The 27,511-nt window shown below is 34.6% G+C and overlaps 1 protein-coding gene across 1 annotated transcript in view; it reads right to left on the reverse strand.

The window, feature by feature from the left end:
* Window positions 1-8,883: 8,883 nt before the first annotated feature.
* Window positions 8,884-27,511, reverse strand: part of ZNF654 (zinc finger protein 654) — a 101,109-nt gene continuing 82,481 nt past the window's right edge. Inside the window, 4 exon segments of the mRNA XM_020974807.2 lie at window positions 8,884-12,424; window positions 13,145-14,707; window positions 14,710-15,463; window positions 20,632-20,773. Of these exon segments, the coding sequence (XP_020830466.1) occupies window positions 12,417-12,424; window positions 13,145-14,707; window positions 14,710-15,463; window positions 20,632-20,773 (2,467 nt within the window). The 3' untranslated portion in view covers window positions 8,884-12,416.

A 27,511-nucleotide genomic window follows, 5' to 3' on the forward strand; every position in this document is an offset into this window, starting at 1 on the left:
TGCTCCCTCCATCTTCTGACTCCTTCCAATGATATTGCTACACTTTCACTCACAAGTCAAGTTGGGATAGTCAGAATACTCATTGCTTCTCAATGCCATTTTCAGACTCTCCTTCTATACCCATCATTCCTTTGAGGTTCTTGCAATCCAAATTTATCACCCAATTCAAATTTTAGTAGTTCCTATCTATTGGCCCAAGGATATTCTCAATTCTGCTGGGTTCATACTCTTTCTCTACACCATAATTCCCACCCTTTCACTAGGTGACTTTAACATACATGTTAATATTCCCATAAATACTCTAAACTTCCCAGTTCCTCAAGCTATTCAACTCCCATGACCTACTCCTTCCATTATCTACTTAAGCTCTAGGTGAGAACAGTGATAGCCTTGATCTCATCATCCCTGTCTACTTCTATTTTTAAGGACTCCAAAAATTCTTCTATCTAATCATAATTTTTTTTATATCTCTTACGAATTACCCCTGCTAAACTTTTCATCATGACTCTTAAATCCCTCCATCTTTCAATACCATCTCAGCCCATCAGTTCTGCTCTGGCTTCACTTTTCTCCTTTCCCAATCTTGGGAAAGTTTAACCCAACACTATTGTTTATTCTCAAATCGATTTGTTTCTTTTTCCCATCTCTGAACATGCTTTGCCAAACAACAATCTTGCATTACTCCTATCATTTACCTCCTTTGTCTCTGCTCACAAGTTACTGAATGCAACTGGAATAAATAATAAAACCATGCTGTCAGAATCCGTTACAAAATTATACTATTTAATCTCAGCCTGGCCCTCACTAAACAGGATGATGTCAGTAGCTATCCTAAACCTCCTTCTTCCTCAAATTTTTCATTTATTCAGCACATTCTAATTAACGAAGTAGTGTGTTGAAGTAGGTCGTGTTCTACAAGGGATCCAAACCCACTCCAAGAATTAATGAAAAAAAAATGACATGTTTTGGAAGTACAAAACAAGCAGGTTCTGCAATGTAGGTGTCCATGTTTTATAGCACAAGTACACTAACAACGATTTTAATCTGAGTCCCATCTCCAACGATGGTTCACATATGGTTCTCCTGAAAGTAAGACTCCTTATTATATATGACCTGGTGGTAATAATGGGCACAACAGAAAGGGCCCAATAGAAACAAAGATCCTGCATAAGAATTTTGGAACAAGAGGCTAGATTTCTTCTTAATTAGCAGTTTAGTTCAGAGAAGAGTAACACCTCAGACTCTTCAGTGATTCATTAAGATGATCATGGAGGATTTAGATCTGAAATGGACCTTAGAGACCTAGAGTCTAACCCCCTTGTCTTAGAGATGGGAAACTGAGCTTCAGAGAAGACTTGCATAAGGTTGGCCCTTCAGGTAATAGCTACCAGAGCTGAGATTTGAACCAAGGTTTTTTGGCTCCTGGCATTCTTTCCACTACAATATGCATTATTTAACTTTGTGCTTGGAACTATCCCATAGGAAGAAATTTTTATTTCTTGGAATCTTCCAGCTCCCTGGAATTTCTATTAAGTGTTCTGAAAACCAGCAAGAAAGTTTTAAGTACCATCTCAAGTTCTATACTGATAGAAATGACAATTCATGTTTACAAGCAAGTTTCTTTAATAAAAGTCTCATTTATAAAATATATTGGCAAACTGATCCAAATCTATAAAAATAAAAGCCATTCCCCAATTGATAAATGGTCAAAGGCCATAAACAGGCAGTCTTCAGGAGAGGAAATCAAAGCTATCAAGTCATATGGAAAAAATGCTCTATATCACTATTGATTAGAGAAACGCAAATCAAAACAACTCTGAGGTACTATATCAAACCTATCAGATTGGCCAAGATGACAAAACAAGAAAATGATAAATGTTGGAGATGTGGGAAAATTGGAACACTAATGCATTATTGGTGGAGTTGTGAACTAGTCCAACTGTTTTGGAGAGCGATTTGGAACTATGCCCAACGGGCTAACAAGATAGAAATGGGAAAAAAGAAAAAGAGAAGGGAAATGACAAATGCCAGAGGACATATAGGAAAAAAAAAATAGGTACACTAATGCACTGTTGGTGGAGCTGTGAACTAGTCCAGCCATTTTGGAGAACAATTTGGAACTATGTCTAAAGGGCTATTAAAAAAAAAAGTACATACCCTTTGGCCCAACAATATTGCTACTCATATACCCCAAAGAGATCAAAGAAAAAGGAAAAGGATCCTTGTACAAAAATTTCATAGCAGCCTTTTTTTTGGTTGGCCAAAGTTGGGAAATGAGGGGATGTCCATCAATTGGGGAATGTTTTAACAAGTTGTGGTATGATTGTGATGGAATACTATTGTGCTTTAAGAAATGATAAAGTGAATAGTTTCAGAAAAACCTGGGAAGACTTACATAAGCTGATCCAAAATGAAGTGAGGAGAACTAGAAGAACATCATACACACTAACAGCAATATTGTTAACAGCAACTAACTATGAAAGATTTAGTTACTCTGATCAATACAACGATCCACAATTCCAAAGGTTTCATGATGAAAAATACTATCCACTTCCAGAAAGAGAACTAATGAATTCTGAATGCAGATTTAAGCATATTTTTTCTTTCACTTTATTTTTCTTGCCATTTTTTCTTTTGTAACATGGAAATATCTTTCACGTGACTTCACATGTATAAAAGGTATATTTCTTGCTTTCTTGATGGGTGAGGGAGGGGCTAGAAGGAGGGAGAAAATTCAGAACTGAAAATCAAAATTAAAAATAAAGCACCTCCCCACTCAAGACTCCAATGACTCTTCATTACTTAGTGGGAGAGGCACTAATAGTGGGAGACACCAAGAAAGATCTCCTACAAGAAACAGGGCTTGAGCTAAGTCTTAAAGGAATCTAGGGATTCTAGGAAGTAGAGATTAGAAGGGAAAGCATTTGAAGCAAAAAGGACAGCCAGTGTAAAGGGACAAAGATTGGGGAGATGGAGTGTACTGTGCAAAGAACAACAAGTAGGCCGGTATGACTATACCATAAAGTGCAGAGGGAAGTGATATGTAAGAAGACCAAAAGGATAGGATAGGACCAGACTGTAGAGCTTTACATACCACACATAAGAGTTTGCATTTGATGCTAAAGGCAAAACCACTGGATCTGTTTGAGTTGGAGGCTGACACGGTCACTTACACTTTAGGAAAATCACTTGAGCAACTGAGTGGAAACTGAATTGGAGTAGGGAGAGTTTTGAAACAAGGTGTCCACTTAAAAGGCTATTACAATAATCCAGGCAAGAAGTGATGAGGTCCTGAACTAGGATAATAGTTGCATGAGTAGAGAGAAGGAGATCTATTCCAGATATGTGGTGGAGAAAAAGAAATGAAAAGATACAGCATCTAATTAGATATGTACGGTGAGTGAGGCTAGAGTTATGGATGACATTTAAGTATTCAAACCTAGATTAGAAAGGTGTTAGTACTCTTGACAATAATAAGAAAAATTCAAAAGGGGGAGTGGGATTGGGGGAAAAAATGAATTAATTTTTGGATATGTTGAATTTGAAATGCCTATGGGACATACAAAATCTGAACTGTCCAGGAGGTAGTGATGCAAGGTTAGAAAGGGCTGTATATATAAATCTGGCAATCATATGCATAATGATGCTCATTGAACCTAAAGTTTCACCAAATGAGTTCACCCACCTAAGATCAAGTGAGAAGGTATATAGAAATTAGAGGCCAAGGACAGAGGTTAAGAGGACACCCACAGTTAGGGTTTGAGACATGGATGAAGATCCTGCAAAGAAGAATGAGAAAGCAAGATAGGAGAACCAAGAGAAATCACTCACACAAACCCAGAAAGAAAAGAATAACCAGGAGAAATCAGCATCCAATGTTTTAGAGATCAAGAATGATTGGGGAAAGGCCATTAGAATATTTTGTTATCTTTACAGAGAACATTTTAGTTGAATCACGAGGTAGGAAGCCTGATTCCAGAGAGTTTAGAAGAAAATGATCTAGGAAGCAGAGGCACTTAACATAGATGGCTTTTCAAAGATGTTAGCTGAGAAGGGCAGGAGATATGTAAGACAAGAGCTAGTGGGCATGGCAGGATCTATTGAGGGCATTTTAAGTAGAGACTTCAGTGTGTTTATAGGAAGAAACCAGTGTTTAGGCAGAAATCTAAGTTTGAGAGTGAGTGGAGATGATGGTAGAGGCAACCTGTTGGACAAGAGGGATAGGATGGCCTATCATCAAGCAGATGATATGATATTCTTGGAAAATCTCAAAGACTCAACTAAAAAGTTAGTTGAAACAATTAATAATCTTAGCAATGCAGCAGGATATAAAGTAAATCCACATAAACCATCAGCATTCATATACATATATGTATATATACACACACACATATAAACACACACACATCACAAACAAAACTTTGCAAGAAGAGATAGTAAAAAAAAACATTTAAAATAACTCTAGACACTATAAAATACCTGAGGTACACCTCCAAAACAAACCCAGGAACTATATAAACAAAATTATGCAAAAACGTTTTATACAAATAAAATCAGATTTAAATAATTGGAGAGATATTGTTCAAGGTTAGGTAATGCCAATATAACAAAATATACAATATGAAATACAATAATAATATAATATACAATAAAAATAAAAATATAATATACAATAAAAATAAACAAAAATACAAAAAAATTTGGAATTTTACCCAAATATATATATATATATATATATATATATTCAATGCCATTCCAATTAAATTACTAAAAATTATTTTACTGAATTATGAAGAAATAAAATTCATTTAGAAAAACAAAAAGTCAAGAATATCAAAGGAAAAATGTAAAAAAGTGTAAAGGAAGGAAGGTTAGCAGTACCAGATCTTAAACTGTATCATAAGGCAGTAATTATCAAAACTAACTAGTACTGGCTAAGAAATAGAAAGGTGGATCAACGGAATAGAGTAGACATACAATTTACAGGAGTAAATAAACAAATTAATCTTGCATTTGGCATGTGTAAAGACTTAAGATTTTGGGATAAGAATTCATCATTTGGTAAAAATTTTGGGGAAAACTGGAAAGCAGTATGGCAGAACTGGGCATAAAACCACATTTCACATCATTTACCAAGATAGGGTCAAAATAGATACATGACCTGCGTATAAAGAGGTTTTACAAGAAAATTAGAACATGAAATATATTATCAGATTTGTAAATAATTTGTGAACAAAAGAGAGCAAAATTAGATGTAAAATGGATAATTTTGATTACATTAAAAAGTGTTTGTGCAAATAAAGCAAATGTAACCAAGATCAGAAGGAAAGCAGAAAATTGGGGAAAAATTTTTTTTATAGTTTATCAGATAAAGGTTTCATATCTAAAGTATATAAATAACTTTGTCAAATCTAAGAGAATACAAGTCATTCCCCAATTGATAGTCAAAAATGTGAACAGGTCATTTTCCAAAGAAGAAATCAAAACAATTTATAGTCATATAAAAATGTTCTAAATCATTATAGAGAAATGCAGATTAAAACAACCTTGAGATATCATTTTACACCTACCATATTGACTAAAAGGAAGGGAAAAGTGACAAATGTTGGAGAGGATGTTGAAAAATTGGGACAGTAATTAATTTTTGGTGGAATTGTAAAATGAGCCAACCATTTTGGGGAGCAATCTGGAATTATGCCCAAAGGGTTATTAAACTACTTATACCCTTTAACCCAGCAATACCAGTACTTGGTCTGTTTCCAAAGAAAATTAGGGGAAAAGGAAAGTTTATAGCAGCTGTCTTTGTGGTGGCAAAGAACTGGAAATTGCAAGGATGCCAGTAATTGGTATATGATTGTGATGGATGATGAGCTCAATGATTTTATAAAAAACATGGAAAGACTCAAATGAAATAATGAAGAGTAAAATGAATAGACCCAAGAAAACACTGTATACAGTAACAGCAATATTGCTTTAAAACTTTGAGCAGATGTTATTTTGTCTTATAAATATCCAAATTAACTATAAAGGACATATGGAAGAAATGAGAAAGAATTGATAAATAGAAGTATGTATAGAACAATTTTACATACACAAACAGCCACCCACCCCTATTTGTGTATAATGGCACACATCTGGGAGGGGGAGGGAAGAAAAAAATTTACATAATTTCGTTGCATATTTGAAAGGAATAGCAAGGTGTGCACAGCAGATTTGCAGTGTCCTGTATAATTATCTTTTATTGTACTGTTATGGAAATGCTTGTTTTATTCTATGAATTAAAAATAATTTTTTTTAAAAAGTTGCACATTTCCTTTGGTAGAAGGAGCTTCATCTCTGGGAATTCCCTATGCCAATGATGTTATGGATCTTCGTATACTGATTTTCTTCTGCTATTAAAACAGATATATTATGTATTCATGCTTAAGCATATTTAACTTTTAGACCCTTTTCTATTATCCCTAATATGTAATAATTACGTTTTGTGTATTGTATTATTAGTTTTGATCACTGAACATTTCTCTTATCATTTAAGTGAAATTGGTATTTTAATGATAATAAAAAGACCTAAGGAAGTTAAAAAAAAAACAGTACATGTAAAGGAGCTGGCCTTAGCAAGCACAAAGGCCATTTTTTTATGAGAGTCTGGAGGGAAGAAGGATATGGGGGGCAGATGATGTCAGAGGGATATGAGGGAAAAGAGTGAGTTTAGGGACACAGCCTATATTTCTTTTCAGTAAAGTATGAGGGGAAGGCCCTCAACTGAGAATGGAAGAGGCAGTAGTGGCACTCCAAAGTTGGCAAAGTTCTCAAGTTCTTATATAGAATCTCTGCTTTTATTGGGCCCTTTCTTTACTACAGGGACAGACATAATAAGGAGGTTCACTTCCAGGGAAACACGTGAATCAAAGCAGATGGGGCTCAGAATATTATTTTCTCTGTATGGTTATGTTTACTATAAATTATGGACCTGCATTGTAGAACCTGCTTGTTTTGTATTGCTAAAAACTCCTGTCTCCTTTTTCATTCATGAGTTTAGAGTCCACAAAGAAAATGTCCCACTTTAATAGGACTGTTTAGTCAACTAGGGAATGTATTCAATAAATACTTGAATGATAATGTATTGTTTTTCTGGTTTATATGCAGAAATGGGATCTGGATAGTCCATAGACCTCATATTGAATTCCAAACCACCTTGTTCTATTCCTACCTAATTTGGAGTTCCAGCTTTATAAACCAAATTGCAAATATACATTTCTAGTTGTGAATCCAATGCTTGTTTAACATTCCTAATACTTTGTGAGAACTTTAAGACCTTAATTTTTCTAAGACTGTCCTAAGCATGGTCTATGCTTCCTTAGTAGTGTCTCAAAAAATCAAATATTGCTAGTCATTAAATAATAAATTATCATTTAACACCATTCCCCACTACTCTATAGCCACTGGACTTCTAGTAGTCCTCAAAACAAATTCTGTACCTCTCCAATCTCCTATTTCTTTGCTTTCCTCTTTCCTCTGGCTGGAATAACTTTGCCACTACTCTCTCTCATACACACAAGTTCTATCTCATGTTATAGTTGTGTATATATGCATGACCTAGATTATAAACTCCTGCATGGACCAGATTGTATCTCTACCAAAGATTTCACACAGAATGCTTGTATTTTTCAAAAGGCTGAATTTTGTTTTCTCCTTCTACCTTCTCTATTGGGGGGGGGGGTAGGGATACAGTATAAGGCAGAAAACAGGATAGCCAAAAGGTCAGTGAAATAGGATCATAAGAATTCACTTATCACACTTATTTACAAACATTTTACTGATGTTTTTCATTTTTTCCCCAAGTTTGAATACATTATGGTAGGGAATTTTCATTTTGTAATAATCACCCTCAATTACATTCTAATTTTTTTTTTGTTTGAATTAACCTGGTCTCTATTTTTTTTTGGGGGGAACTCCACATATTCTGTGAATTTAAGAGTTTTTCAATACAAGTACAAGATTGCCTCTTAATGACTTCTAAATTTTAATCTTTCTTCCATAGTTTCGTAGGTACTTCATTTGACACGAATCCCTATTGTGCCTCATGAACTGGGAGAAAGTGCCATGTTCAAACTACTTACCTGAATTCATAATTCAGAAGTTTTTACAAAATGCTTTGTAAAAAAAAAGTAAGCTTTTATCTGATAAATCAAAACTCTACTAGCTTTTACTGTTACATATCGACAATACAATACCCACTGATATCTGCAAAAAAAATTAAATTGCTGCTAAAATCCTAAATTGTCTCCTAAATAAAAATTAGATTTTGTTTAGTATCATTTTGGTATTGTGTATTTTATGGCAGACTTTCAAAAACTGGAATCACAGACTCTCAGAATTAGAGTTAGAAGAGATCTATGTGAGGTTTGTTAGTCATAATATTTGTTTAATCATATCAGGTAGCAGAGAAAATAAAATATTTTAAGATATTCCAATTCTTTTTTTAAAAAGCAAACTTTACAAAAACTGAACACTTATTAACAACAAGGACAATGTTTTATTGAACAAATCTATGTACAGTACAAAAAAACTTCTTAAATGAAACACTACTGTTGATTTATTGCAGTTCGATGGCTCAGTTTTAATTTGTACTCTTATAAAATGCAAAGTAAAATAATTTAACGTTCAACAAGGAAGCACAAATTTCCTTTCTTGCTGAATCTGTAATAACTTTTACAAATTAACAGAGCTCCAAAATGCATACACTGCATTTTGTCAATCAGAAAAGGTGTTATACAGTACCAAATAAATTAAGAAATACACACTATTACCCTTTTGGGGTTTTCATCCATACCACTGGTGTTAAACCAATAAAAATAAATGAGTACAGCTGAACCTTCAATGTGATTTGAAAACCACAATTTTAATGTTATAAATTATCCATTCAATTTATACAATTGGTAGTTCTTTTAAAAATGAATATGGCTAAATGCCCAAAGTACCAGTGTCCTTTCCCACACACATGCCCACTTGCAACATATTTCATAATATTTGAGCAGCAATATTTCATATTTGCTATTTGCTTAATCTTAAAGAACCTCAAGTAATAAGTTTACTCGCTGAAGCAAATTTTCATTTTCAAGAAGAAAAATAAATTTAAACAATGGTCTAAAAAAGGTAAAATTCTATCCAATAAGACAAGAATATCCTTAGAACAGGATTAGGAAAAAAAACACAACAGGAAAAGAGAAATGGAACCAACTGCCTCACTTCTTCCCCACAAAAATCAGCACCCTTGGAATTCTTCCGCAGAACTTTAAAAATAGTAACGTGATTTTATATTTCATAAAAATGTACATGATACTACTCTGCACACTCTGAACAGGTGATTTTTTAAAACTCATATACCTAACAGAAGTTGGACATAGGAAATGTGTTGACAGAAAGTTTTACAAAACTATTGTATTATAATACAACTCCCTCATTTGACTTTTTATATATACCAATTAAACCTTCATATCTTTTAAGAATCTGAATTTTCTCTTATAGCAACAAAAGTATAAATTAAATCTCCAAACTGAAGCTAAATAACAAACAGGTTGGGAATAGTTAAAATTATTTTAAACTAGATATAACAAATTTCAACTGAAAACTGACATACAGCAGACATGATTTCAAAATGAGTTACATAGTTATTAAATAATTTTTTAAACGTTAGAAACCTGATAACAGTTTTGAGTCTTGGTAACTAGATCTGGGGGGAAAAAGTATGAATTAAATTTAACAACATCCACATAAAATTGCTAACATATAAATGATGCCATTTCCAAGCAGATTTTATTATTAAACTATAATTTTTTTTCAAAGTGAATTGAAATAGTACTTAATTAGAAGGCTTTTTTTTGGCTAATTCTAAAAACAAGTTAAACTAGAAACTTGATAGTAAACGAATGATTAAAAAAAGTGTCTGAGATAAAGTTTGGAAACAAACAACAACAACAAAAAACCAGGTGAAAATAATCATAAATAGCTGAAAGCATTTTGTAGCATCTAACTTTCAAGTAAGTCACTACAAAAAATCTATAGTTTATTAATGCACACAAATTGGTCATCCTAACTGGAAATCACAGTCTGCCAACAAGTAGAATCTCCTAATATTCCTTCCCTCCCCCCACCCCTCTGCAAAAAAAGCAGCTAAACTTGGTATTTATTCTCACCACTATCCATCTCTTTTTTTCTCCAAACACGTTAGAGCCCAAGTATTTAAGCAAAAAGTATTAAAAATGATTATACTCATAGAAACATAAAAAGGTTCCCAATGAGCACATGGCGATGTATTAGGCTACTTAAGTCTACAGTTTCAAAAAAAAATGTAGATCAACATGTGGCCAAAGATATGTAACAAAGATACATATAATTAAACCTAACCCCTATGCAAATGTGAATTCCAGTGCTGTCCATAAAACCCTAAATTTAATTTCTATAGATTGTAATGCTCTTCTGTCACATAAAACAATCGGACATTGAAAGTGTAAGAAATAATTTTTGCACCTAAAATTAGGAAATATTTTCTGGATCACTTAAATACTTGAGTCAGAAACACTATTTCTGTGAAGTCTAGTTTCAGTCTTAAAAGAAAAACGTCCAAAGTTCTTTATCAAAGAACTTGATACTCTACATTTTATGTAGCTGGGTCAGATGTGTCCACCTACCCTGAAAAACCAAGGCTTTTTAAAGAGAAATTTTATTTAGGATTTTTTTTTTTTGGTTAATGTATTTTGGGTAGGTTGGTTTCTGGCTTAGGTAACAATATATAAAAGGATAAGTGTGGTGGGGCATAGTGGTGTAGGCTTGCAACCCCACCTACTGGGAAGACTGAGGCTGACAGATCTCTTGAGCTTGGGAGTTCTGAGTTGCAGTTAGCTATGGATTTTGGGTGTCTACACATTGTATGGCACCAGTGTTATGAGCCCCTAGAAATCAGGATGGGGAAGAAGGATCATTAGGTTGCCTAGGGAAAGGTGAACAGGTACAGGTCAAAACTCCTGTATAGACAGTAGTGGGATCATGTTCATGTTCACATACTTCTAAGCCTGGACAAATTGCAATGTTCTAGTATTAAAAAAAATTTTAAAGAAAAATTAAAGGGATGTATGCAAGCTTCCATTAAATGAAAACAATATTTCAGAGTATTATTTCTTTTAAAACTTTGTCTTGCTTTAGTTGTTTATTGGCAGTTAAGGTTAAAACCTCTTCTAGGAAAATTACTGGCCATTACTGTAATGATACCTATATTCTTATAGCCAAAATTCTGTTTAAAATTCTTATTTTAGGATGTGATTAAAAAAATATTTCTATTTAGAAAGCCAAATTTATCATTATATAATTAGTATTGGAACATTAAATAAATGGTTTCTTGCTCTAATTCTATTTAATATATTTTTAAAGGTAACTTTCGTCTTCATAAGACCTCATTTAGATAATTGACACCATTCAATTCAATTCACACAATTCAAGATATGTGTGTGTAATGCACAAAATATACACTTGAAACTTCAATTCATTGTTTTCAAGATTTCATTATTCTCTTGTTAGCCTTCCTTTGATTCTCATATCCTAAAAAGTTAATTTTGCAATTTTATATTAAAATTATATTAAAAGATAACTTGTCATTTAACTTCATCCTGTACTGCAAAAGTGGAGAAATTTTATTTTGTTTTAAATCAAAAGTCTGGACACATTTTAGACCTAATTTCCTGGAATTTCATTTTTAAATTCTGATATGTCACCTCACCAAGATTTTCTCTACCTACTTTCATTTATGCTTCGTAGAAACAAGTTTTTAAAAAGTCATTCCCCACAAACTTTAAGGGCTAACATGATAGTAAATCAAAGTGGGTTTTTTTATGTTTCTATTTCCAAGCAAATCACAATTTGCTATTAATGTCTTCATATTATGTTTCATCAAGAAATGAAGGGCATTATTTGTACATGCATAAAAAGAAAACAAATACTGTTTGGAAAATAGCTTTCGAATTCCTTTAAAATCATGTTTTATTTTTGTTTCTTTACAGGTTCACATTATTCCTTTCTTTAAGGCCACAGCTACTTTTCTTCTTGGGTTGAATGCTTCTTCATGAGGTGTTAATAAATTAAACTGAATGTGCTGCTGTGCTTTGATCATACACTCCTATAGTGTGTGGTCTTCTGGATAACTGGTACTTTGGGATCTTTATAGTAACCCTTCGGGAGTCAAAACTGGCACATCTCCTTTGTGAGTTCATTCTAGAAAATGTGCTTTTTCTTTATATTGTTCTTTAGTAATCTGAGACCACTCTATGATTAAGGCCAACTGGGAAAGAGCAAATTGATGATGCATTTTTTGTAGTGCTTTTTTTCACACCACTCCTTGATAAAAATTTTTCAATAACATTTTATCAGGCACCTGTAAAGAAGAACATGCTTGTTAACTTCAGTTTTTTAATAGATCTAGTTCATAGGACCATACAATTTAGAGCTGGAAGTGACCTCAAATCTTATATCATCTAGTTGAAATTCCTCATTTTAAGATGGAAAGCCCACAGCCCAGAGATGTTAAGTAACTCACTCAAGGTCACATAGGAAGAGTAAGCAAAGCCAGCATTCAAACCCAGCAGGGCTCTTGACTCCAAACTCTTTCCACTACATTCTTACTGTACAGGTTATAAAAAAGCAATTTTCCATCTCTGAATTTTTCCTCCATCTAGCAAAAATGTTTAAAAGTTTTTTCAACTCTTCTAATGCTTTTTTCTTTTAAAGGTAGCCCACACTACCTTAGCTTTATGTTCTCTTTTTTTTTTGTCTAGGCAATGGAGTTAAGTGACTTGCCCAGGGTCACACAGCTAGTAAGTGCTGTGTCTCTGAGGCCAGATTTGAACTCAAGATCTTCTGAATCCAGGGCCAGTGCTCTATCTACTGCACCACCTAGCTGCCCCCCAGCTTTATGTTCTAACGAGCTGGAATGCATTTGTTTCTGTCACGATCACTCTTTAATTTCTTCTCATTTATTACACTAAAATGACATAATAGCTATATTGAATGCCTTAACTTAGTTTTGCCCTATTGCAATTTTTCACTTATTTACCTAATCCTCTCCCCTCCCCCCAACATGTGTTATAAGACTTACTTTCATCATCTGAGTCGAATCCAAACAGCGTCTGACATTTCTTTTGTGCAAGGTGAGCCTCAAGTGCTTCTGAGTTACAGTAGATGGTCAAGCAGTTGCCACATCTAAATCTCTCTGACGATGTGCTATAAACACTATCTTGATCAGAATGGGCATCTACTTTATCAGTCAGAGTTTTTCTACGTTTTGGCATACTGATGTACCGTTCATCAAGATAACTGGGAGGCAACGGTCTCACATATGGCTTGGTTAAAATTAAACCATATGAAGTGTTTTCAGTTGGTGGATTTGGTTTGGAAGGTGACTGAGAGACTACTATTAGAGGACTGTGTTCTTGTGGTACTACTTCAACGTTCTGTGAAATGGAACCATTTTCTGTCCTTGTTCCACTTGTCTCAATTTTCAGGGCAACATCTGATGAAACCAAAGATGTCTGCTCTGATTCACTGTGTCCATTGACTAACAGTTGGTCACTAATAACACTACTTTTTTCAGAATTTGGCTCTACAACAGTCATCTTTTGGTCTATGAAGCTTATAGCTGAAGCAGTGACATCAGAAGTATGGTCATTCCCATTCTGAACTACACTGTTTGTCTTCTTTTCAACACTTTGTATATATGTCTTTGGTTCTGTAGAATCTTTCCTTGATTTCCAAGTGGGAACTGGCAGATCAACAGCTTCCTTTTCACTACCAGATAAGTCTTTTTCCTGACTATCACACTGAAGTTCTGTAAGAGTATCCAAAACATTTCTACTTGTTTCTGCAGAAGGTTCTGGTGTTGGATTTAAATAATGCTGAGCTTCGTGTTCATATAGCAGAGGAAGCTCTTCAAAAAGCTCATGGCATTCTGGAAAATTACACTGAGCCTGAAAAACACTGTGACTTTTTGTATGCTCTGCAAGCTCGGTTGACAGCTTAAATCTCTGATTACAGGTAAAATGTAAACAAAAGTACACATTTGGATATATATGTCTCTTCAAATGATCTATAAAATGCTGAGAATCCTCAAATTTCCGCTGACAAAATCGGCACTTTCCTTTGTTCCACTTCATTATATGTTGTTGTACCTTCAAATCAGTTGGATGAGCTTTCCTTGCATGTTTATTCAGAAATCTTATTTTTTTAAATATTCTGACACATCCATTAGCAGGGCACTTGAAATTTTCTTGCTGATCCACAATATTCAGATCTTTTTGAGGGCAAACAGTTCCATTTATTTTGTGAAGTACTGGAGTCTCTCGATTTAAATCATCATCATCAATACATCTGGGTAAACTTTCAGTGGTGAGAGGCTCTGGAGCATTATTTAGAGAACTATCAGAACTGCCATTTTTAATGACATCATGAGGTTCACACACAATATTTTTAGTCACTTCAGCCATTTGTTCAAAGGTTTCTTCTTCCTTGTTTTCACTGTTATATGCAACAGGAGTTTCTACTTCATTGTCTTTAATATCTGAATTTCCATTTTCAAATGAAATAGAAGCATTAGAGCAGTTTATTTGTTCTGTTGTAGAAATTCCCTGATCTTCCTGAACTACAGCAAAGTGCTGCCTTTGTATTTCTTAACATGATTCTTTAAATGCTTCAGCATAAGACCTCTATTTCTAAATTTTCTACCACATATTACACATGAAAAGCTGCCCTTTTTCTGGTGAGCCTGTGCATGCCGTACTATGTGACCACCTAGAAATTCTCTGTTACACAATACACATTTATGCCTTGGAACATTACGGTCTACCTTAGAAGCATTAAAAGTTGTAAGGTTTTTCTTGGTATTACCATGACCTTTGGACTGGGATCCAGAGATATCTTCAGGATCATATTCCCCATTGCTTAGGTCCATAAGAAAGACTAGCTCTTCGTCTAAAACCTGTGTTTCCATCATCTTTCCAGGATTACTGGTAGCATTTTCCAGTGTATTTTCATTTAAAAATCCAACTGCTAATTTATCCCTCAGTAATGCTGCACAATTTTGCTTAATCATTATGAAATTCCAAAATTCAGGATCAAAAAACAACCCCTTTTTCAAAATTGGGAGCAATTCAAAACGAACACGATTCTGGACAGAACTAGTGCATTCATTGTACTCTTCATCTGGATGTTTATAGAGCCGTTCAACAGTATAATAGGATTCCAAGGAGCGTTCAAGAAAAAATACTGAGAGTGCACAAATCCTGAGAATCTCCAAGTCATTTGGCAAAAAATGAGCAATTGTTTTATAAATTAGACATTTAGTGTTTGGATCATCCTGTAGGTCCAGTTGTAGAGCACATCCACATATTTCAACACAAATTTGTAAGCCTTCTACTTCAACCTGAAGAAAGAAAAATTTATTTTATTACTATGTAAGAATTTTATTTTGGCACTGCATAAATTGAAATGAAAGCTCAACAGTATCTCACTTACTTTCCCTTTCAAATTCGTCCCCTTCCAATTTCCTTGTAATATAACCTTTTGAAGGTGTTTCAGTCTAACTCTTACATCAAGTATATATAGCACTCAAACACACAGACATACGATATGTTAATCGACATATATTTACAGCTTGGAGACATATCAGAATACTTCATTATGTCATCTGTCAATACTTATTCATGGAGCATTAATATAGCAAGAAAAGTAACAATTCACAATGAGACAAGTGAAAATCAAGTTGGGATATAAAACTGTTGAGACAAATATTTATAGAAGAATGATGAAACTTATTTCAACTATTAATGCTTAAGATTAAAAACATAATCATTTTTAAAACTGTCAACTTTATATTTCCATATGAAACAGGACAGCTATATAATCCTCCCTTTCCAAAAAAAATCATAGAATGTGTCAGAAACAGTAACTTCATCTAATTTCTTAATCCCAATAGTGGCATTCCATTTTCATACATTAATTAGATATTGGCAGCTATATAGTACACAGACTAAATTTCCAGTACTTTAGAGAATTTCATGTAACACATATTTGGGGCAAATATCAATTATAACAACTCACATTTATATATTGGATAATGTTACTTAATAATAGGGTTTTAAAAGACTCAAATCTTAACAATAGAAACTTTTTCAGAAAATGGTATTAAATAATTTTATATGATGCTTGATTATTTGCAATATAAAGTCGGTCTGCAAATTATCAGGTGGGTCCTTCCAAATGAGGGGAAGAAAGTTTATTTTAAAAGGTTCAAAATTAAATGAAGTACCAAGAATGGTATTAATGATGTGAATATCAAATAATAACTTATTGAGAGAAACAGAACCCATGAAGAAGATAAATGAAATACCTTTCAATTCAGGCTTTGAAAACTTGTTTTGGTGACTTGAAAGGCAATAAACTTAGTTCTTACTTGAATAGGGTTCATTTATTATCTTTAATTCAAGCTATAGCTAATGGCCTGAATGGTTTTGGATACTCTAAAAGCTTCTAAAAAGTGGGCATGGAACATATACAAACAAATAGCAGACTTCTGCATTCAGTACTAAAATTCAAATGATGTAACCGATTATTTTAACACATTTTAAATGTCTGTACCATCTTTCAATTTCCCTTCCTAAGCAGCTGAAATGTAAAAATAAGCTATAATGGACGCTTGCCTTCTATATTCTAAACACATTATATAGTAATTTTACTTGTTTTTATTAGACGCTTTGCACTTAGTAAAACATTTAATAAATTTTTGATAAATCTGAATTTCTTGAATTTAACTCAGATGATAAAATAAATAACAAAATGACAAGACCTTTCAATAGTACTGCAATATGATTATGGATAGCCTGGAAATGTTTATATTATGAAAACTAGGAATATTACAATTTCATATGCATACTAATGACAGATGTAGCAATGAACATGTGATAAGTATAAAGTAGCTATGACAAATGAAAATTTACCTTAAAGACTCCTCATTACATGTATTAATCATACACAAAGTTGGTTAAATGGAGCCACAATGAAATATAGGGGTGCTTTTCCTCTCCATATCTTTGTGTTCAAAATTCAAGCTAGAATTTTAGGGAAGGAATTAAAGAATCTTCAAGATTCTGTTTGATATATATGTTAAGGCCCATATTGAGAAACATACCCATTTGACAATGGGCCAGGCCCCTTGATTTGGGGCTTAATTTTTTTTAATTTTTACAACATGTTGAATACTAAGAATCACAAAATTTGAAACCATCTACACACATTAACTATTGGCACTCTAAATGTAAGATCTTTGTCTAGAAACCAGAATGAACACTGCACTGGAAGAAGTCAAATTTATTTACTGACTGTTATTATAAGTAAAATCAGAAGAAAAAAAGGAAGTTACAGCTAAATGGAAAGACACCCCACAAGTTGTCCCTGGAGAGACAAATAAAGGATATAGCAGAGCTGGTTTTATCATATGTCCAAAGGCAACAGGTAACATCATTTCATGGGACACTTGGTCACTTTGAATTTCAGAGCTTATGATAGTCTGTAAAAAGACCACTATGAATTGCAGATTGTGTGCCAACATCTGTTGCAGAGGATGAGGAGGTAGAGAAATACTATGAACATGAAAAGATCCTCCAAATTAAACCATCAATTACTTTAATACTCAGTGACTTCAATGTAAAAGCAAGCATAGGGGATGACTATGAAAAAATTATTTAAAAACATTGCTCAGGCCTAAGAAACAAACAAAAAAAGAGGCCAAAAGCTTCTAGATTAAGCAGAAACCTCATGCTTATATACCATGAACACTATCTAAGTGAGAGTTAGAGGTACAGAACACCTAGAGACACCTCTTACCCCCTCCCTCCATTCCCCAATGATGTTGACTATAACCTAAAAGACAGGAAACAACTCAGCTACCAATGTTGAAAATCACTTTGAGCCAATTGTCTTTGTACAGTCAGATCAGCAACTTGTTAGAGGGACTCCCCTCAAATCAATATCAAATTAGAAGAATTTAATGAGATGATATGTTGAACAAAAAAACCAACTCTAACTTGACCTTTTAAAAACAAGCTTTTGGTGCTTCTAAATTAAAACTGGATAAAATACAGATGTTAACATTTATTGTTTCCTAATTATTAACTATTTCCTAAGGAAATGTAACTCATGTAAATCAATTATCACAAAGGAAAACAAAAGAGCCTAGAAATTTTCCATCTCCTTACTAAGCAGAGACATGGCAACTGGGCTTAGAGTACAAACCCATTTATAAAATCTTAGAGAGGAAAATAGTGAAAGATTATGCACTGTATCATCTCTTAAAACAGTGAGGAGTAGGGAAGGGTAAAAATTAGTTTAAGTTAATCTAAATATCTACACAAGAAAATCCAAGTGGAAGAAGAATGTTTACTCTAAGACCATGATATGCAGTTTAGTAGATAGTCCATAAAGCTGATGGAGAGGTCACATATGCACTTGATTGCATTTGGAAAATTGTTTAAATTAGTTTCTGGAAACATGATGAGAGAACTAATCATTTCAGACCACTTTAAGAGTATCTGAAGATGTACTTGGAATGGCAAACATGAAAAAAGATCTGTCCAGATTTCTATTTGATTAAAAAAGTTATTTGAATATGAGCCACCACATCTAGATCCTAATGTAATAGTCACCTATGTGCTGCATAAGGAAGCAAAAATGACACTAAAGAAGCAATGAAATGGGAAGAACAGCTAGACTAGACCAAGTATTTACAACAGAGGTTTATGCTGGAAGTGACAAAATTTTGAGGATGCTAGGTGACCTGATTCTCAAAAAATCTGAGAAAGGAGAAAGATCATGTGTTTGTTTCAAAACAACCACCACCACTACAACAACAAAGCTGCCAACCAATGTGTCTACTTTTCCATCTTGAGAAAATCTTTACGAAAAGAATCTAAAAAGGAATCAAAGATAACCCTTCTAAAAATATGAAACACATTTATTTAATATTCACATAATCCAAAGCTTATAATGAAAATGCAAAGATCAGCATCTTAGTTAAAAACCAGGTAAACTTGCTGACAGCCCTGGTTGTTCCTATTATGTTTGACTTTTAAAAATTGTTTTATTATTGCATTCTGTTACATAATGTCATATCTCAATATATCACTTCCCTTAACACATCCTTTAACAAAAAGGGGGGGGGAGGTTATGCCTTTCACAAAGATATTCTGTAGCAGACTATATATTTATAGTCACGTAAGTGACTAAAAAGCAGAGAAAACAGGATCTTACATGCTTAATTGATTTTTAAAAATTATTTAAAAAGTAAAAGGCCATCTCAAAGGCTCTTTTTCAATAAATTGTTTCCCATGAATATATTAGAGAGATGAAATTATAGATAACTTTGATGAGTCTGTGATTATTAGTATGAAGTGAAGGAAAAAAATAGGGAGAAATCTACTTCCCAAAGGTGTCTGACACTATAGTGGAAAATATTTATTCCCAAGTCTAAATGGAATAAAGATTCCATATAGATCCTCCAAATGGTCCTATTTTCAGATAACATTGTATAGACTGTGTCAAGCTCTGGAACACTGCAGAGGGTCCTAAATGAAATCCACAATCGTTTAGAGATAGATCTAAATATCTACACAGGAAAATCCAAGTGGATGAAGAATGTCTACTGTAAGACCATGATATGCAGTTTAATAGATAGTCCATAAAGCTGATGTCTCCATACATCACATATCTTGGTCAGATACTATGGGTGGACAATGAATAGCAATGCATTTGATATTTGGAAAATTGTTCAATATTTTTAGTGACTCCAGGCTTTTCCCTGAAATGAAGGCATATTAAAAAAAAAAAGGCAATATGCGTCTAGTGATTCTACAGAGCTGCAAAGGATGAAATATCCCATGGAATGTCAAGAGATCTAAAGAAAGATCTATATTATAGTAGGTGGACCTACTGTGAAGGTTTTATAAAGGTCATGAACAAGTCTTGCACAGAATGAAAATATGTGGATAGTTTCTGTACTATTGGAGTATGTACCCATATTGTAAGATTTATCAATTACTGAAGATTTGAGTTTAAAAAGATTTTTATTTTAAAAACTACCTTAAGATCAAGAAAGTAAAATGTTTATTGTAACAGTGTCTTAATATTTCTGAATCAAGCTTCTCTTAAGAGTTACTACTGTGCAGACAAACAGCTTAATCTGAAAATTAGGTTAGTTTCTGTATATAGGCTTTAACATACAAATTAGCAACCAGATTTTTAAAAAATGTTGGAAAAAAACAGACTTTGGAGTAAAGCTAAAATTTTGTCCCTAGATAAAATTGTGTCATGGAGTGAATGGCAAAATAATATTACATTTATTTTTTTTTCCCACTTAAACTGCCTTTTCATGTATAGTCCCAATGTTTATATCATAGAATCATGTAAAAGGAATGTTAAGGATACTTTAACTCTCTACCTCTCTATAATTAAACAATACTCTCTTTCAGCAACATGTAAGTTTCATTTAAAATTGAATTATCATATTTAACCTAAAATGCAAAATTAAAAAAATTTTACCTCATCTTTTATTATTTTCATGAAAGGAAAAATGACTCTCACATTAGTTGCTGTCCTTAAAAGCTGGTAGCATTGGTCTACAAAAACTTGCTTTGAAGGATTAGATTTAAGTTGCAGTTTACTCCATATGAAAATCAAGTCCCTGTAAAAGAAAAAAAAATTTTTTAATACCATTAAGTTTAGTATTAGCTATATTATCTTGTTCTGTAGAAGGTTGGATGGGGGGTATGCAAAGTAAGTGGAAACGGTACACAATCTGAGAGTTAGAAGGGACTTCAGAAGTCATTTAGTCCAACCCATTACATCAAAGCAATCACCACTTAAGATATCTGACAAGTGGTTGTGATTATGCATATCAATCTCCACCCTGTTCTTGCTGTTAGATATGAGAGGCTGAAGCTGTTTTAAAAAAAGGAAAAAAAGAAAGCAGTGGCAGTCCTATATGGGTAGTGGGGCCCCAAGCCAGATGAGATGCTGGAAAACATAATCATATGGTTGTAACAAATTCTGATACTTAGTAAAAGGTCTTTGATGTGTATATGGAAAAATATTTCAAAAAGGCTCTCTTACAACTGCTCAATAATCCTATACTACCCTTGACTTCTTATTTCACTTCATTACAGCAATTCCAAACTTTTTCTTTTCCTATCTTGCCACCAAAGAAAAAACATAGAAGACTTAGCCTCCTACTACCCATCCTCAATTTCTCTAGCTATCTCAATATCAACACCCTTGCTTCCTTTCCACCAGTCACAAAGGAGATATCCTACTAATTGTAAAGATTCATAATCCCTCCGTTCTCAATCCCACTTCCTTTAAGACAGACTTAAGCAGAAGCACATCCCTTCTTTTAAATACATCTTTAATCTCTTGATCACCACTGGACTGTTTCTCAAACACACTACAGTTTCTCCAATGCTTAAAAATTGTTTCTTTGACTTTTCTATCTTCTCTCCCTCAGTGTCAAACTTTTTGGGGAAAATGTGTCTGCAACTAGTCAAGCCACTGACTTGTCATCCACTCTCTCCTCAGCCTGATGCAATCAAGTTTCTGCCCCCACCGTTCTGCTTTAAGATCATTAATGATGCACTAATTGACAAATCCAATAGCATTCCCCCTTCCATTTTGGCCTTCTGCAATTTTTGATTATCTCTTCCTTCAAGATGCTCTCATCTCCCTCTACTTTCAGAGACATCACACTCAATCTGCCATCTGATCTTGTCTCATATGGCACTTGTCTCTCATTCTGATCTCCAGCCTCCTTTGGGAAGAGGAGAGGCTTCTTGCACTGAGTGATGAACATTCTCACCCCTGGTCACACCCTACACATCTGTAGATCATATTCCAGCCCCACCAACCAATTCCTTATTCCCATCCCTGTCAACCCTTCCAAGGCAAAGATCCAATCAAATACCACCCACCCCTTCAACCGTGCCCCATGAAATGTCTGTTCCAAAGGCAATAAACTTCCCTTCATCCTAAATGTTTTTCCTCTTCCATTCTTTTAATTTACTAGCTACTACTAAAACCTGGCTCCACTTGGATGACATAGCTTTCCTGACTCCCCTTTTCCAGTACTGGCTGCTCCTTTGCTGGATCCTCATCCAGATCTCACTCTCTAACCATAGGTGTCTTTGGTCCTCTTCTGTTCTTCTATACTACTTGGCGATTTAGTCAGCTCCTATGGATTTCGTTACCATCTATATGCTGATGATTCTCAGATATGCCTATCTTGTCCTCTTAACTGACCTCAAATCTTGCATCTCCAACTGGCTGTAAGACATTTTGAACTGGTTGTCCAGTAGACATCTTAAACTCAACATGACTAAAATGAAATTCATTATCATTCTCCCTAGACATGCTTCTTAAATTCCCTATTAGGTTAAAGGGCAAAACTACTACCATCAGCTCCTCACTATCTATCTCTTAACCCATATATTCAATATATCCTCTCCACATATCCAATCTGCTGCCAAGGCCTTTTTAATTTCACCTCTGCAACATCTCTCAAACACATGGCCTTCCCTCCTCTGTCACTGACACCATCCTGGTGCAGAATTTTGTCACCTCCTTGCCTCAAGTCTCTCCCCACTCCCATCCTCTAATCAGTCAAAAAAGAGGGAAAAAAAAGATTTTTCTAAAGTGCAGGTCTGACCATGTTACAATTCCCTACCCCTCACTCAAACTCCAGAGATTCGAAACTGCCCCCAGGATCAAATATAAAACCCTCTATTTGGCATTCAAAGCCCTTTATAACCTAGCACCCTCCTACCTTTCCAGTCCTTTTACACCCTACTCCTCAATCCAGTGACACTGGCCTCCTTGCTGTTCCACGAACAAGACACTCCATCTCTAGGCTTTGGTTATTTTCTCCGGTTGTCCACCAGGACTAAGATGCGCTCCCTTCTCATCTGTTTGTCTACTGGCTTCTCTGACTTTCTCAATCCCTCTTAATTCTACTTTCTTCCCTCTGGTAATTATATAATAATAATATATATTTTTAGAAAATACACACACACATATATATTTAGTTCATATTGATTTCTTCCTTGTGTGCTTCTTGAGTGCAAAGACTGTTTTTTGCCTTTCTTTGTACTTAGCACATAGCAAGTGCTTAATAAGTGTTTACTGACTGACTTTAATTCTTATCCTACTTTTCAGGGATCCTGTCTCTTTTCTTCTTAGCCCCTTTATATGGGTGTTTCCCAAGGATCTGTCTTCTGTTATCTTTGGTTCTTTATTCTCCCTCTCCTGTTCACATCTAAGTTACCCAAGTCCTATTTATTCTCACTGCACACACCAACTCCCCACCTTCCCAGGACAGATCCTTATTACTTCTCATCTAACCTATTACTACAGCCTCCCAACACATCTTCCAGCCTTCATTTTCTCCCATTTCCAATACTCTCATTATACTATTATCAAAAAAACCTTTTTTACACTCACATTTGTAATGCCACTTGTCTGTTCAAAAATCTTCATATTAGTTGTTGCTAACCAAATAAACTTCAAACTTTTGTCTACTTGGTGTTGTAGAACTTCTACAGTTTGGAAACAAACTTTCCACACAGTCTAGATATATTACAGCCAAACTAAAGTACTTTCCCTTCCCCCTACCCTGAAAATGTAGGATGTTCCTATAGCTCTGTTTTCATTCAGGTTGTCCTGTATTCCTAAAATACTCTCCCCTCCTCTTTTTCATCTATTAAATTCCTGCTCCTCTTTTAAGTCCAACAAAAAAGTTACCTCTACTTCAGGAAGCCACCCCCAATTTCCATGGTTAGTAATAAATAACTTTCCCCCCAAAACCTCACTTAACACTTTTATTTTACGTAATATTCTAACATATTATGTAGCAGCATACATTATAGTTATTTGTTGATGCCTTATTCCCCCTTAACTAGACTATATATATTCCTTGTGCAGAGGGACTATGTCTCATGTAAACTTTATATTGCTGCCAATACATAGTATCTGTTTGCTTTGTAAAAGAAGGTAATTAATAATGGTTGTATTTCTATGTCATTATAGCTACAGCATGATAAAGATCTGGGTTCAACTGCTGCCTCCTGGCAATGTGGCTTCCATCTCAAGCTCCAGATTTTCTCCTACCTAATTTCCAAGCTCCTTTGGAAAGAGGAGTTGTTCCTTCCACTCAGTGATGAATGTACTTACACCTGTTCCACACTCTATATACCCAGTGATACTGAACACCTCTAGATAATCCAAATCCTTACCTCCTGATTCCTTATTCCCATCCCTCTCAAGGCTCTCACCCCAAAGTCCCATCTAAACACCATCCATATCCCATTCCTCTGGAATGTCTGTTCCATAGGCATCAAACTTTGCTTCATCCTAATTCTTTTCTTCTCTTACTCCTTCCATCTTTGACCAATCAATGAAACCTGTCTCTTTCCCTATGATAGTGTCCCTGTCCACCCTTTCCAGTATTGGCTGTACCTTCACTCATTCCCTCAGCTAACTTGTTAAGACAGGGGAGCTAGAATACGCCTTCTTCCCCATTGTCAATTCCAGGTTTTCCTCCTGCCTCCAGCACTCAGTAACTTCTCCTCCTTTGAGGTCTGTGCTATTCATATATACCACCTAATCAAAATCCTGGTAGTTGTTTAGTATATAGACCCTGTCACTCCCCTTTCTTCCTCATTTCAGTTCTGGATCTGGCTCACAAATTTTCTCTTTTCCTCAATTCCTACTCTCCTATGAATATACTTCATCACACATACTGACTGTCCCCTCAAACACTAACTACTCAATTTCTTCAACCTACTCATTTCCCACGACCCCACCTCAGTCACAAAGAGGATCACACCCTTTATCTTGCCATCATTCACAAATGAACCACCTTACACACAAATGCTTCTGGCATTCTCTTTGGCTCTCCCTCATGCCTGGAATATCCTCCCTCATCTCCACCTCCTGGCTTCCCTGGCTTATTTCAAGTCCCAACCTCAATCCCATTTTCTACAGGAAGCCTTTGCTAACTCCTCTTAATTCTAGTGCCTTCCCTTTTTAACTGTTCCATTGGACTGTGAGCTCCTTCCTTGTGGGCAGGGACTGTCTTTTACCTCTTTTTTGTATGCCCAGTACTTAGCAATGTACCTGGCATGTAGTAAGTGCTCAATAAATATTTATTGATTGATTTATTTTACACATACCGGATGTGTGAAACTAGGCAACTACCTTACTTTTCCTCTCAGTGATTTAGGCAATTAAGACTATATTTTGCAGAGAAAATGCTGACACGCATTGAGTTTCCTCACCCAGGACTTTCCTATATCAATCTGTCCTTCAGCAGCATTTTGTTGAAATTTTATTTTTGGCAATACTTGAAAAGAGAGGTTCAACATGTACATATAAAAAAAATTAAAGGTTACTTTAACTTCAAGTATAAATGGATAATATTTTATACTTGCATGTGATTAAGATATACTGCAAACATATTCAATACAATATACTAAATGCCAAAGTTTGTTATTTTATAACAGATAAGAACTTCCCAAGTGGAAGTTTAAAAGCATCAGGTATTAGACAGTGTTTTAAACCAGACATGCAACAAAGAAAGTGTTCGTAGTTCTTCTCCTAAAGAAAATCTAAAGGTTAGATAGAATGAAAAGAGCTAGATTAAAAAAAAATGTGATTCAGGCAAGAACCATTCATTCACTTAAATTTTCTTTGTGTTTAAATGCATGTCCTTTTATAAAATTTAAAAAATAAATTTAAATGTTTTATAAAAGTTAAATAGTAGTACTTTAAAAAAATTATGAAGAGTGATTAAAGTAAATGTCTAAAGGAAAGCAGTGTGGTATAAGATAAGAGAATTTCCCAACAGTTGGAAAAACCTGGGCTTCAAGACCTTTCTGACATAGCCAGGTTCTGTGACCCTGAAAAGGTTATTTAATCTCTCAGTGCCCAAGGCAATTCTTCAAGACTAAAGCAGCCAAGTGGCAGGGTGGAATGCTGGGCTTGGAGTCAGGATGACTTGAGTTTGAATGCAGCCTCAGATGGTTAGTGGCTATCATCGACCGAGCAAGTCATCTAACCTCTATCTGCCTCAGTTTTCTCAACTGTAAAATGGGGATAAAAACAGCTCCTACCTCCCAGAGTTGTTGTGGAGATGAAATGAGATATCTGTAAAGTACATGCTTGGCAAATAGCAGGTGCTATATAAAAGTTTGTTCCTTAGCCCCTAAAAGCTATAGTTGCTGTTTTGCATTGGCTAGGGGAGTTTCCTTATTGGATAATCCCTATACAAATGAAATCACTGGTGCAAAAGGAAAAAAAATTCTAAAATAAAAACAAAGACAAATATATTCATTGATATACAATTTGCTAAGCAAATGCACATTGCAGTTTTAAGGTTAAAAGAAAAATGATAGAAGATACAATTCTTGCATTAGACCAGCTCATAGTCTACTTGGAAAAACATAATATACCCAAGTGAAACAACCAGAGGATAATCGCAAAGCAATATGTAAATAAATGCCAGAAATTTAAATGAATATGTGAGCCATCAATGTGGATGTTCCATTTAATCCACCAAACTAGAGAATTTTAGAGCTGGAAGAATTTTAGACATCATTTAATTTAACTCTTTCATTTAGTAGCTGAACAAGCCTAATCTAGACCAAATCACAAAAATGGTTAGTGGTAAACAAGGGAGTAGGATCCAAGTCTATTTCTAGTCTAAGGCTCTCACTATATTACAATGCTTCCCTTTTATACTAAAATACTTTTATATCTGCTTTTTAAAAAAGCTGCAAGAGCTTCAGGCAATCTAAACTGATGTCAGCTTTATTATGATCCTCTTGGAATTGATAAAAAATGATGGAAAAACACTAGTTATCTGCCAGAATAATTGCTTATTTTTCTAAAGTTCTGAGTTGAAAAGTTATTATACTAGGCGGCACTCTTGTACTGTCAGTTATTGGAAGGGTTTCAGTCATGCCATGGACATAGCTAAACAGTCTGTTGTAGAGTGGTTTGGGTCTATCGAACCCTACTGAAGTGACACCTGCACAAAGGTTTGCAAGGTTTTTCCAATGACATCTTCTGATCAGGGAAGGAAGAAAACTATTAAAGAGAACTTACCCTAGCCTAGCCTTTTAACAGCTGTCACGAGAAAGTTCTGAGTTAAATGGTTCCTCCAAAAGTTCAGTTTTCTTCTGACAGGAGATACAAGACCATGCCAAGACCTGTCATAAGAATATAACTAATTCTACTTAGGAAACTAGGTCCAAGCAATAGATAGTTTTATGAAACCACATAAGGAGGATGGTGCCAATGTCAGAGGAAGGAAGGCCATGTATTTGAGAGATGTTGCAAAGGTGAAATAAAACTCTGACAATGGTCACACTGGCAC

The sequence above is a fragment of the Phascolarctos cinereus genome, unplaced genomic scaffold, assembly GCF_003287225.1.
Source record: "Phascolarctos cinereus isolate Bilbo 61053 unplaced genomic scaffold, phaCin_HiC Scaffold_7;HRSCAF=346, whole genome shotgun sequence".
In the NCBI taxonomy this organism is placed as follows: domain Eukaryota; kingdom Metazoa; phylum Chordata; class Mammalia; order Diprotodontia; family Phascolarctidae; genus Phascolarctos; species Phascolarctos cinereus.